The 13,807-nt window shown below is 45.4% G+C and overlaps 1 protein-coding gene across 11 annotated transcripts in view; it reads left to right on the top strand.

Annotated features, from left to right (window-relative positions):
- Positions 1 to 1,925: 1,925 nt before the first annotated feature.
- Positions 1,926 to 13,807, top strand: part of HNRNPM (heterogeneous nuclear ribonucleoprotein M) — a 40,237-nt gene continuing 28,355 nt past the window's right edge. For 5 of the 11 annotated variants that reach the window (XM_045044935.1, XM_045044955.1, XM_045044943.1 and 2 more), the window contains exons 1-2: positions 1,927 to 2,095; positions 11,424 to 11,593. In XM_045044935.1, coding sequence (XP_044900870.1) covers positions 1,983 to 2,095; positions 11,424 to 11,593 — 283 coding nt within the window. In that variant the 5' untranslated portion in view covers positions 1,927 to 1,982. Of the gene's footprint in view, positions 2,096 to 11,423; positions 11,594 to 13,807 lie in introns of those variants that run through there. The other 6 variants (XM_003981779.6, XM_045044949.1, XM_045044930.1 and 3 more) reach the window with 4 other exon arrangements.

Below are 13,807 nucleotides of genomic sequence, written 5' to 3'. Positions count from 1 at the left end.
GCCTCTAACAGCGCAGAGCCTGAAACGGGGCTCGGTCCCACGATCCATGAGATCATGACCTGCGCTGAAGTCAAGAGTTGGACGCTTAACCAACTGAGCCCACCCAGGCGCCCCCAAAAGCCTCTTTCTTTAAAGGCAAAGAATGTGTGCCAAAGGAAAGTGTGAAGAAGGTAATAGTTCAGGAGACTGCAAAATTCCTGCGGGCAGTGTTGGGTTAAGTCAACCAGCTCCCAGCCCGTAGGAGCTTGGCCTGGAAGAATTTGTCTCTTCAACCGGGGCCTGGCTTATCCCTGATTTCCAGTCACACTGCAGGAGAAGGGACTGGAGAGCCAGGTGGCTTCTTGTCCCTGTTGCTTTGCATTTGATTCGGACTTTGCTCCCTCTTTCTCTTCGACTGTTATGGTCTCCTCCACCCTGTCTGAGCCGCATTGAACAAGGGGATTCAGAGGTTTGTGAGGCTCCTTCTGCCCCCTACAGTCTAGGGAGAGGATAGTAAAGCTTAGATTCCAGTGGGGCCACAGAAGAAGGGGGTGTGCCCAGGAGATTTTAGTAGAGCAGAGGGGGTGTGGGAGGAGGAGGTCCTTGAAGATGGGTGATAGGAGGAAATTTTGTGAGACACAGGAGTTTGGGAACTATGTGGGAGTGGGGCCTACCCTCTGTCAGGCTGGGCTACTGGATTTCTTCTCTGGGCCTGGAATTCTCAGCCTGAGTCAGAATCACCAGGAAGATTTAAGCAGCTAGGAGGGTGTGGCAGATGAGATATTCCCCCAGAGCTTGATGACGTGTAGAGAACGGGTAAAGAGAACTTTCCCTTTGTAAGCCCAGAGAGAGCTTGATGGCTGGATGGAAACTTCTGCGAGATCCAGCGAAGCACTTCAAAGTTCCAGAGACACTGGGGAGGGAGGTGCTGTGGGGAAAGGGAGCCTGAGGCCTCTAAATACTCTCCTGGGCTCTGGCCTCTTCCCAAGCCAATGTGGTTTCCTCATGACACATCCTGTAACAGCCCTTGAAAACCTGTTTCTGGACAGAGTCAAGCCTTCAGGACAAAGGAATCCAGGGGTAGGCAGAAAGGGGCCCCAGTTAAGGGACTCTCCTGGCCTGTGACTAATTTCTTCCATCATGTTTGGATTCTTGCTTTTTCATTCACTCAAGAAACATCCGTGATTCGGACCCCTGGGTGGTTCAGTCGGTTGAGCATCTGATTCTTGATTTCGGCTTGTCATGATCTCCCCGTCCAATGGGATCCAGCCCCTCGTCGGGCTCCGAGCTGACAGCACAGAGCCTGCTTGGGCTTCTCTCTCTGTCCCTCCCTCTCTCTTTCTCTCTCAAAATAAATAAATAAACTCAAAAATTAAAAAAAAAAAAAAAGAAACATCTGTGAGCACATGCTAAGTCCTCAGCCACATGTTTTGGTTTTTGGTTAATGGGTTCAGTGAGAGGAATGTAGGCCACGAGCTCTGCACCCAGGAGCTCCCAATGTGGTAGGGAGACAGGCCAGACAGAGGCCACAGATATTCTTGGTGCAGGATGATACCTGCTTAGGGAGACAGCATTTTGCACAGCAGTTCTGCCTGGCCTGACCAGTATCCTGGCCCTCCTAGCCTAGCTAATTCCTCTATATTCTAGGAAACAGAACTTTCTCGCTACTTCTGCGCCAGCTCTGATTACAGAAAGCTGGGAATGAGTAGGTCCAGGTGGGGAGGTGGGGAGATACTCTCCAGCTAGACTTGGAGAGCTGGTGGAGTATCCAATAGGTGCCTAAAGCAAATTCGTCGCGGTAATGAATGAATAACAGCTGCGCGTGTGCGCTTGCGCGCGGCGGGGGCGTGGCCCGGGGCAGGGGCGTGGCCCGGGGCGGGAGGGGACGAGGCGGGAGCCGGTCCCTGCGCGCGCAGGCGTTACTGGTCGCGCCGAGTCACGTGAGCGCGCAGGCGCAGCGCCGCGCAGCCCGTACCCTCACACAAAGCCCAGACGCGGAGAAAATGGCGGCAGGGGTCGAAGCGGCGGCCGAGGTGGCGGCGACGGAACCTAAAATGGAGGAGGAGAGCGGCACGCCCGGCGTGCCAAGTGGCAACGGGGCCCCGGGCCCGAAGGGGTGAGTATTCCACGGCTCCTTGTCCCGGGCCGGTCATCTTCGCGGCGGCCGGCGGCGGCTCCGTTAGGTCTGTTGGCGGCCTCCCACCGGCGCGGCCTCGGCCCGGGCCTTCCCCGCCGGGCCTTCCGAGGGTGGGGGCGGCCGAGGCCGTGAGGAGTGAAGCCGGGCGACGCCGTGGACGCCTCAAGGGTCGCACCCTCCTCGCAGGCCTCGGTCCTCCACTCCGCGGGTTCCTCTAGGCCGGGCCCGACGCCGAGGCCTGCGGCCGGGGCCCTGCGCACGGGGATGATGGCGCGGCCCGGGGAGTCGCAGAGTCCGCGGCCCTCTCGCCTGTCGGGTGACCTTGGGTTGAGTGGTTTCCCAACCCGCCCTCCCCCACCGTCCGTGGTCTCAGTTTCCCGATCCGTGAAGTGGGGGGAGGGGAGGGAGTGCGCGCGCAGGGTTTCGCGCGCGGCGAGCCTCGGTAAACGGCAGCCGAGGCGGGTAGATTTCATTCGGCCGGGACCGCGAGGCCGGTTCGGGGCGCCTCCTCTTCCTTTTCCCCTTCCCCCGCCCCGCGGGAAGTGCCTCGGCCAGAGCCGCGCTAGCCCTGCGCTGTGGCTCCGGCCCGAGTCCCTCGTCGCGTCCTTCGCTCCTCCCCAGGTGCGCAGTACGTATTTGTAGAGAGTTCGGCCCTTGCTGCTCGGTGTTCACCCTTAGAAAAAAGAAAGAAACTTCTTCCGTGTTCCAGGGGAAGATTTTCCATCATCAGGCGGGCTCACCACTTGGAAACTTCGTCACCTTTTAAACCCAGCGTGGGGCTCTGTGCGGGGTCCTTGGTTTGTTTTTCAAGTTTAATGAAAGCTTCGAAGTGTTATCCTGTGTCCCCCCTGAAACCCACCCTTTCTGATTACAGTCACCTGAAAGACGTCGTGGCTATGACCAACAGCTGTCCGGCCAGGAGGGGGGAAGTCTGGGCACACATTTGATTTTAACACAAGTTAAAAAAAAAAAAAATGTGGTAACGTGCATAACATAAAATTTACAGTTTTAGCCATTTTTGAATGTGCGATTCAGTGGCATTAAGCGCATTCACCATGTTGTGCAGCTATCAACCCTTGTCCATGTGCAGAACGTTCATCTTCCCAAACAAACTGGAGCCTTTATACAGTAACTTATTCTCTCCCTTTTCCCAGGTTCTGGTTACTTGTATATACTTTTCTCTCTATGAATTTGCCTTCCCAGAAATTTTTAATGTGCGTAACTAGAGTTTGGTAGTGAATGCAGTGAAATTGCTTTGTTAATGAGCGTTCAGTCAACACTAGCTTTGTTAAACTTTCTCTTCTTAGGTGGAGAGGAACAAAATACCATGGTTACTGATCCTGAGAAATCACAACAGAAAAGGCATCCTGGAAGTTTTTCCAATACTTTACTGTTGAAAACTGGAAAGAGAGATGTTCACTTGGACTTTTTTCATCATCTATTTAGGGAGCTTTGTAGGATTTTTGAGGGCCATAGTTGGGGGCATTTAAGATACATATTTTTCCCGTATTTTATCTCTCAAAGCATTTATCACAGGGTGAAGTGTTGCTGGAACCATGTTAGGTGAGAAGTTGGATAAATCATAAATTAGTTTTCAAATTTCCCATTTTCCTGTGCATTTTCAAGTGGTCATTTTGTGATTGATTCATTTAAGATGTGGACTATTAGGAAGAACCTGAAGGCTTTTAGAGAGAAAATACCCCTTGTTGGAAAGAATCCAGAGTTTAGGACTGCTTCATAGAGGATATATTAATTAGCAACATTTAGATCGGTTTCGTGTGGCTGCTGGAAAACTTTTTTTTTTTTTTTTTTTTTTTTTTTTTTTTTTTTTTTTTTTGTGTGAGGAAGTTTAGGAAACCGAGCTCTTTGGAATAAAGTCTTGGCCCAGAAGAGGAGGCAATTTACATTTCTGTAGTAGGGTAATTACGTTGTGAGAAGTAAAAGGAATTATCCGGCTGGGAGCTTGGAGGGGCCACCCTCCCTCCACCCTAACCTGTCCCCAGGGAGCTGTTGGAGGTGGAATGGAGAAGATGAATGGGGAGGGGCTGGGAGGAGAGTGTCTAAAGACTAGGGATTTTAGGTGTTTGCTTTCTATTTGTAAGGAACTGAAGCTGCTTTAGCATTTTGTGCTAAAATACGGGGGGGCCAGCTGGTGGGCAATGAATTCCAGGCCAAGGAATCCAGATTTTTATCTTGGAAGCCTTTTTAGGGATGGGAATTGAGTGAAGCGGTTCTTCTGACCTGTCTGCAGCGGGAGTGGAGTGTGCTGGACAGCAAAACAGCAATGAGCAAGCAAGCTTGACTGAGGACCCCGGATAGGAAAGTTTGTTTTCCAGTTCCTTTTCTCCTGGGTGTGGGAGGACTTGTTTTATTTTGATGAGAAATTTTCATCTAAAGGCAATCAAGATTCAGAGTTAGAGTATATTTAGTATGTCTTGTTGGGGAAAAAGCATTCATTTTAGAGGACTACATGTGGGTTTAGGTGTCCCGCCCCCAGTTAAGTAAAGGTTGCACCATATATTTAAAATCAGTGACTTAACCTATTCTTTTTGTAGATTAATCTTGTGGCTGAATCAGAAAATTGAGAGATGGACTGGTCATTTCAAAAATAAGAAACTGTATTTAGTATAGCTTCCCAGGGAGGTAACGTTAACTCTGTTGTAGAACCGAGAAAAAGATTTTTTTTTTTTTTTTTTTTAACAATTGAGAAAACTCATTAAGGAATTGACCCAGAGACCAGGGTGGCCATCTTGATTCCAAGGGCCTTGTTGCTTCCACAGTGCTACCCCGGTAACCTCTCTAAACATAGTCAGTGGAAGTGTTTTATTTAAACCAAATTCTCTGCTTTGCAATGATTTGAGTGTTTGCTGTACTTTAAAAAGTGTATACTTGATAAAAAGGATTTTTGAGGCACATTACATTGTGAGCTCAACTTTAGAATGGGGGCCCCAGATGATTTGAATGCATGCTGCCGGCTCCTTGCTTTTACTTTTTTCTTTGATTTTATTCATGGCTAGGCAAAGAGATCCTCTGCAAAGATTAGGTTGTTTCTTTTTGGGGTTCTCAGATGGGCTCTTCCGTTACCATGTTTTACAGTCAGAGTTGAAAGCTGAATTGCTCCTCCCGTAGACTGTAGCGGCTGTGCCTAGGTGGCCTCAGCCACCGCCCTGGTGGACTTTTAATCACTATGTAACAGCAGAAGGCTAGGACTGAATCCATCCCCGTCAAAATTGTTACAGAAATCTGTCAGTGCCACTGTTACTGTGTGCTGAGTCTCCTTCAGACCTGTAAGTGTGGCTAGTAAGGAACTGAAGCCTAGCAAGGAGATGGTGACGTTGGGGTTCAGACCTGGATATGTGATGCTTAGTTACCTGTCCTGCTCCTTTGCATATTGTGCTTCACATTTACCAAGCTGCTTTTTGTTCGATTGTTTGTTGATTCTCACAGCATCCCCGTGAGCTACCTTGGGTACAGGTTACGCTGGTTTTGCGGCTAAAAAACCAGCCAGGTAGAGAGCTGGAGTCATGAGTAGTGCTGTGAACAGTAAATACATTAGAGGAGCTGAGGACCTAATGTGAGCAGGGATTGGGGGAGGAGGGAATCTTTCCCTCAGGAGATATGATCAGGTTTTCAGGGGGTTGGGGTTGCCATTCAAACTACACTCTTTGTTGAAAAACTGAAAGCAGTGAGAGCATTGAATAAGAGAAAGAGAGGGTAGGGATTCAGCAAATGTAGCAGTTTTTTGTGGCGCAGGCACTGTCTTTTTAGTTGTGGTCTTTAGGTACAGTATAATTCTGGCACGGTGGGGCAGTGACATGAAAAATGATGGGCTCAAAGAATGCAGTCAGTGAAATAATTTCATCAGCCATAGGAAACATACTTCATCTTAATGACTTGGAAGGTTTTCAACAGGTATCTTACGCTTGGTTTTTGTTGTATCATGAAATAGATTGATGGAATGTTAGAAAAAAATTTCATGTTGCATCTCTTTAGAACTTAGGGTGAGTGATCGGGTGCCAGAGTAGACAATGTTCATTGGGAGTTGAGAGCCAGTTAGCAAGCAGAATGTTGGTAAGACGTTTAGCTGGTCTAGATATATCTCTTATTGTGGCTTCAGTCTCTCTGAAAGATTACTTTAAAGTCTACTTTATGTTGGGGCACCTGGGTGGCTCAGTGGGTTTAGTGTCCGACTTCAGCTAGGTCATGATCTTGTGGTTCGTGGGTTCGAGCCCCGCGTCGGGCTCTGTGCTGACAGCTTGGAGCCTGGAGCCTGTTTCGGATTCTGTGTCTCCCTCTCTCTGCTCCTCCCCTGTTTGCTCTGTCCGTCTGTCTCTCTCTCTCTCTCTCTCAAAAGTAAATAAACATTAAAAAAATTAAAATCTACTTTATGTTGGAGTTACAAATCAAGTTGTTAGAGTTAGTTTGAAATTCCACAAGCAGAAGTAGAAACTTTATAAAAAATCTCTATTGCTGAGGTGCGTGGGTGGCTCAGTGAAGCGTCTGACTCTTGATTTCGGCTCAGGTCATGATCTCACAGCTTGTGGGATCAAGCCTCGAAATGGGCTCTGTGCGGAGCCTGCTTGGGATTCTCTTTCCCTCTCTCACTGCCCTTCTCGTTTGTGCACACATGCTCTCTCTCAAAATAAATAAAAATAAACCTCAGAAACTGTATTGGTGTTATTGGCACAATAAGCACACGTATTGGAAACGTGCAGCTTGGTGTCAGTATTATGAATCCCTCACTGAATCGGTGTAATAAATATGTCTATGACGCCCACAACAAGTTTTTTCTCTCCTCTGTAATCTTTGGAGTTCTCTCCCCCTACCCGCAACCATAGATCTGCTTTCCTTCAGTATGCATCAGTGGTTCTGAACATAGTTGACTTTTTTCCTCTTCGGGGTACATTTAGAAGTGTCTTGGAGACATTTTTGTTTTTCACCTGTAAGACTGAGGGATGCGGTTGCTACTGGAACCTCTTGGGTAGAGGTCAGGGATGCATGCGGCAGTCCCACACAGCAGAGCTGCTGGCAGGGATGCCCGTAGTGCTGAGGCTGAGAAACCTTGGTGTGGATTAGTTTGCCAGATTAGGTTTTCTCACATGTAGACTTCTATATGATGGAATCCTATGTATACTCCTTGTTTTGGTCTGGTTTGTTCGAGTAGGATTGTGTTGAGATTCCCTTTTGTTGTGTATAGTTTTTTTACTTTTTGTTGCTGAGTAGCATTTCAGCTTATGGTTCTACTACAATTTGGTTTTTCGTTTACCTGTTTAGTAGACAGATTTCCAGTTTTAGGGTATTACAAATGTTGCTGTGAATATTTAGGTACAAGTTTTTGTATGAATATATGCTTTATTTTCTCTTGGATAAGTAGCTGTGAATGATTGGGTCATATGGTAGGTGTGTGTTTAATATTTTTAAGGTCTGTAATCTAAATTTGGGGTATCTGGGAGTAAGCAGTTTATCAATTTCAAAATATAATCCACTTATAAAAATTTACTTTTTTTTCTTTAAGTTTTTTTAATGTTTATTTTTTGAGAGAGAGATAGTGTAAGTTGGGTAAGGGCAAAGAGAGAGGGAGACAGCGACTCTGAAGCAGGCTCCAGGTTCTGAGCTGTCCTGATGCTGGGCTCAAACTCCTCAACTGCGAGATCATGACCTGGGACGAAGTTGGCTGCTTGACAGACTGAGCCACCCAGGTGCCCCTAAAAACTTACTTCTAAAAGGTTTTCGGAATTAAATGTTATAAATATCTTAGGGCTATAGAAGAATATTCCCCCAATTTTATCCTGAAGATAAGTGAGAAAATCAAATTGGGCATTCAGGATACCACTTTTTTTTTAAGTTTATTTATTTTGAGAGCACAGTCGAGGGAGGAACAGGGAGAGAGAGAATCCCACTTAGGCTCTGCACTGTCAGCACAGAGTGTGATGCAGGCTTGAACTCATGAACCACGAGATCGTGACCTGAACCGAAATCAAGAGTTGGGATGCTGAACCGAGTGAACCACCCAGGCACCCCGAGGAAACCACTCTTAAAACCCTCACATTCTCAATAGTTGAATGTGTATTTTGAGTGGGATTTCTTTGAGGGTGGTCTGCAATTCTGTCAAGAGGGGTTGGTCGTGTAGATATTACTTAAGACAAAAGAAAAGTTTACAAAGGGGCAGGCACTTGGCTGTTTCAGTCCGTAGAACATGTGACTTTTGATCTCGGGGTTGTGAGTGCAAGCCTCATGTTGGAGGTAGAGATTATGAAAAGCATTTTTTAAAAAGAAGAATTGGTAGTGATCTTTGGGTTTACGAGAAGGTCAGTTTTTTGGGAAGCTGGAAGTGATGATAGTTCTGACCCCTTTTACTTAGGATGAAACTTCTCCGTGGAAATGATGAGCCAGAGGAGGATTGGGGTACAGAGTGCTGTGCTCACATCTTGGGCATAATCCATATGAGCTGCTTGCTTGATGGTGAGCCGTGTGATAGGGATTAACCCCAAACCAAATACCCAGCTTCTGTGGTTAGATTGGGTAGCTAGTTTATTCTCAGCCATAATGATCTGCAGAATGTAGGCTAGACACTTTGTTACCTGCTTTGGCTGTAATTCGTTGTTGATAGATTTTGTAACTAGTAGATGAACTGAGCACGTCTGTGAAAACACAGATGCAGCTATTACTGTGTCATGGACTTTGTGTCAGGATGATGTTTTTTAACATAAATCATAGAGTATTTAGGTTTTAAAAGAAACTAGATATTGAAATACTTTTTTATGCACAGACCCTCCCTGTAGGTCCATGAAGGTAGGTTGATCTACATTTTATTGATTTTTACTAACACTTTCCTCCTATCTGCCAGGAACAAGAGACGCTTTGGCAGATGTGCTCTTCGGCAGACTTTGGCGTGGGACTTTCGTATGGCATAGACAGGTGGTCTCTGGTGGTTGAGGGATTCCTTTGAGATCTGCTTGTGGTGTGCAGTCAGCCTGAGAAGGCTCTCGTGTGAACCTGGGTAGACCGTAGAATTCTAGGAATTTAGAGACTAGAGTGGCCATACCCCTCCACATCTGCCAGCCTCTGTGAAGGAAGTCTATTTATTGCATGTTGGTGTAGTTAAAATCATGGAGGAAGCTGCTTTCCTTACTTTTGCCTAGGAGGATACTTTGACTGGGTTACCACTTGGCACCCTTGTGTTTGGATATGAGGGACCAGCAGAAGAAACTCTGGGGTTTATAAAAAAGTTGCTAAGTTGATAACATTAAAATTTTCCAAGTGGGGTGGCTCAGTTGGTACGGCTTGTGACTCTTGATCTCAGGGTCATGAGTTAAAGCCTCATGGGGGGCATATAGATGACTTAAAAAATTTTTTTGGGGGGTGCCTGGGTGGCTCGGTCGGTTAATCGTCCAACTTCGGCTCAGGTCATGATCTCATGGTCCGTGAGTTCGAGCCCCGCATCAGGCTCTGTGCCAACAGCTCAGAACCTGGAGCCTGCTTCTGATTCTGTGTCTCCCTCTCTCTCTGACCCTCCCCCGTTTATGCGCTGTTTCTCTGTGTCTCAAAAAATAAATAAACATTAAAAAAAAAAAAATCCCCCCCCCCCCCCCAGTAAATACTTCTCTAAGCTATCATCTGGTATTTGAACACTACTTTTCCCATGCAAGGAAGACATATCCTAGAGTAAAGGTCAGCCCTTTAATTAAACGAAGGTGGGTTTGTAAATCAGTAATAGACAATCTTGGCTTTTTGTTTTTTCCGTTTTAGTCATGGATCACAAAGTCTGCTAAAATCTGTGGTTTGGGAGTTTTCTGCATTTTCACTGGGGGAAAGCGTAGGGCTTGGTAAGCAGAAAGTGCAGGACCCAGTGTAGGAAGCGAGAGAACTTCCTGTGTCTGTTGGATCCCCATTTGTTCCTGATCACCTCTTACCGGTGTCTGCCTGTAGTCACAGGGGGCTGAACAAGAGTGGGCAGGCAGCTCACGGAGTAGCTTCACTTGGCCTGTGTGTGGGCCCTGCCCTGGCCGCACACACTGGCCTGTTTCTCTGTGCTGTCGCCTAAGTTTCCAGCCTAATGTCTGATTCTGTGCTTTGGAGGTTTGCTTGTGAAACCTTCTAAGCTGAATTTGTATCTGTAGAGCTTAGAAACGAAGTGTTATGGCATGGAGACTCCTGACACAGAAAGGTAAAGAGTATTATAGGAAAAGCCACACCAGAAGAACATTCACCCTTTGCTGAAGGTGGGATCGTTGGCTGCATATTGTCTTTTACCTACCTGGGTTGCTCAGACTTTGGTTTTCCTAGGGTTGTATAGAGGATGACTTCTTTACTGTTAAAAAAAAAAATTGTGGTAAAATGTACGTAAAATATGCCGTTTTAACCATGTTAAGTGTATAGTTCAGGGGGATTAAATACAATGTTGAGCATATACCACTGTCCATTTTCAGAACTTTCTTTCTCATCCCAAACAGAAACTCTCATCCATTAAACAATAACCCCTTTCCCAACTCCCTCCAGCTTCTGGAAACCTCTATTCTGTCTTCCTTATCTGTCTGACTTATTTTGCGTAGTATAATGTTTTCAGACTTCATCTGTGTTGCAGCATGTATCAGCATTCCGTGCCTTTTTATGGCTGAAGAATCTCTTTATGGCTGTACCACGTTTCTTTATTCCATTCATCTGTTGGTGGACCCTTGGGTTGTTTCCACCTCTTGGCTATTACGAATAATGCTATTTGGTGTACAAGTATTTCCTCCTTCCTGTCACTTCTTTTGGATCTGTACCCAGGAGTAGAATTGTTGGGTCATATGGTAATTACGTGTTTTAACTTTTTGAGTGACTGCCAAGCTTTTCTGTAGTGGCTGTACCATTTTATATTCCAGCTTAAAAAACATTTTCCCCCCCTCAAAATAAAAAGGCAGTTTTATTTGTGAAGTTAAAGTTGATTGGGCCTATGTGCACCAGCTCATTTCTGTTCCATGAAATCTTGCAAATCTTCCCTTCTTTTTTCCTGTTTCTGGCATGAAATGAAAACACCTTGGGCAGGGAGTTGGCTCCTGGCTCCTATCTCTATTATATCCCCTAGGAATGTGTGAAGGCAGAGGAGAGCACAGTTTATTGGGAATGGCTTCTTGATATGTGGGTTTTAAGGAGTGTGGTACTTTACCTTTCTGCTCTAGGAGCACTGAAGTTTGAATGTCTCAGAACAAAGTCAAGATTAGTCTTGTGATGGATGTAACTGTGTGGAATTCTAAATCTGGCAAATCAAATACTGTCTTTCATGTTGTGCTAACATATGGACCCTTTTTTTTCCCTTCGAATTCAGTGAAGGAGAGCGACCTACTCAGAATGAGAAGAGGAAGGAGAAAAACATAAAAAGAGGAGGCAATCGCTTTGAGCCATATGCCAATCCAACTAAAAGATACAGAGCCTTCATTACAAACATACCTTTTGATGTGAAATGGCAGTCACTTAAAGACCTGGTTAAAGAAAAAGGTAATGGTACTGGTGGTCGAGTAGGGTAAGAAGGTTGATGTGTCATCTTTTCTGTGGCTAATTCCTTGGTTATTTTTTGTCAGTGGAAGTTGATCTGGGTAGAGCATTGTGTTCTGTCCAGGCTTGAGAGTTAAGCCGCTTTACCCACCCTACTTTTTTGTGTGGTCATGCACCTGTGTGTCAAACAGGGTGGTTTGTATGGTCCTTTGGCCTACAAATGATTTTACTGGCTTAATATGGTTAATAGGACTTTGATTAAGCTTGAAGGGAACCTCTTTGTGTTAAGGAAATTTTTTGATTTCTTCATATTAGGTGGGAGAGGTTTTTCCTTTAAAAATTTTTTTTTAGCTTTTTAATTCTGGAGGGAAGGTAGTTTGTTTAAATTTTGTGGATGTCTTCCTGGGATCAAAATTTGGTAGTTGGAACTTGCGCTGCTCAGCTTCTAAATTCTAAAACATGAGCTTGTATTTAAACTTGGGCTTTTTCCACCCTGGGAAGAAACATGGGTTAGATTGGCAATTGGAGAGCTCAAAATAAGGCATCTGCCGGGCAATGCCGTTCTTGCCGGCAAACATCAGTAGCGGCCTGGTGTCCCGGGCCAGGGCAGGGGGAGCAGCCGAAGCTCTGCTGCCACCAGGAGGTCCTAGGAGGCCGGTTGTCCTTGTGGTCCTCTGCCTCACCCCCTGTGCACACCATACGGATCCTCTTCCTTTTCACATTCTTGTTCTGCTTTTGTCTTCTTTCTTTCCTGATTCTTGGCCCTGCTGGTGGCACTCAGGGCTGCAGAGATTGCTCAGCCCTGGTTTAGACAAAACTATTGATAGAGAACAATTTGTCTGATGCCTTGAGGTCTCCCCCAAGGGAAACTAGAATCAAATTACCCTTAAATGGAGTCTTTTTGAAGGACTGAAAGTTACTGGTTTTCTGGAGCATTCATAACGAAAAGAGATGCAAGTTTGAATTGTCCAATGATTAACATTTCAGTGGCAGAGATGCCACTTGGATAGGCCACTCTGGTATGTGTACTGGTGCTCCCAGCATCGGGTTTTGAAATTATGACTGGCCCACTGCCGTCATTGTCCCATCCATGACGTGCCAGAAGCACTGGGCACCGTGAACTTCTCTGTACAGTCATGTAGGCTGCTCCCGTGTAGTAGTTCTCCAGAGAACACGGATGGAAAAATGTTTCGGTGTGAGATTTGTTTTCCTGCCTCGATCAGCCAAATCATTCCTGCCAATGCTCCTAGGGCAAGAGTGAAGTTTCTTCTTTTTGTCTGAAGGGCGTGTCCTGTGGCATCCCAGATGCAGTGTTCTTGGTTTTTGGGACTGCTGCTTCAATACAAGCTTAGAATTTCTGTACAGTACAGTTGGGTCTCATTCGAATTAGTTTTTGGAATAACTCCCAAATTTGTGTTTTTGTGATTTGGTTGAACCGCTGAATTGCTACTTCCATTGATAATAAGGTATAGTAGTTCCAAGAACCAGGAATGTGGCTTTGAAAATGCAATTGTTAGAATTTTGTAAGAGATTGCAGGCCAAATTATTTTTTATTTTTAGGAGTGTGTGAACCAGTTTTGGGACATGATGGATAAAGTAGGTGACATTTTTACTGCTTTACCATTCAGTAATTCAGTTTTGGAAGCCTTAAAGCTGGTAGCAGCAGCAGCCATGACGTTTCTGGATGTAGAAGCAGTTCACCTCAATTTCCTATTTTGCACTGTATTAAGTGTGGGGCCAGCCTGGTGGTTTATTCGGATACTTCCAAACTGGTTCTCATATTCCCCTGGCATACTGCTATGAATGCCCTGGCTCAGCCCTTTCAGTGTATTTTTTTGGTGGTGTAACTTAGAATTACAGGTGTGCAGTAAATCAGTTATTTTAAACAAATCTTAAAATGTTCTTGTTTAGAGCTCCCCTGTATAGGTTAAATTAATTATTTTTCTGTTTCAGTTATTTGCAGTATTGTATTGTGGGTAAAGGGAATTCATAAGAGAAAGGTAATTTTTTATGGTAATGCTTCTGTTCAGCATGGGAAGTCTGAAGTTTACTGTTCACCTACATAGGCCTCCTTAAAAATGTTCTTATTTTTATTATGAGATTTAAAATTACAGTTTTATTCGTTTCTTGGTATGCTGAAAACTGTGTAGGTGGTTATTTGAAATCTGTAGTATTTACTTGAAACCTGTTGCAAGTAAGTTTTTATTTTTTGAAGGC

This window comes from Felis catus, chromosome A2 (genome assembly GCF_018350175.1).
Source record: "Felis catus isolate Fca126 chromosome A2, F.catus_Fca126_mat1.0, whole genome shotgun sequence".
In the NCBI taxonomy this organism is placed as follows: Eukaryota; Metazoa; Chordata; class Mammalia; order Carnivora; family Felidae; genus Felis; species Felis catus.
This window is presented reverse-complemented; position numbering and strand designations above follow the sequence as displayed.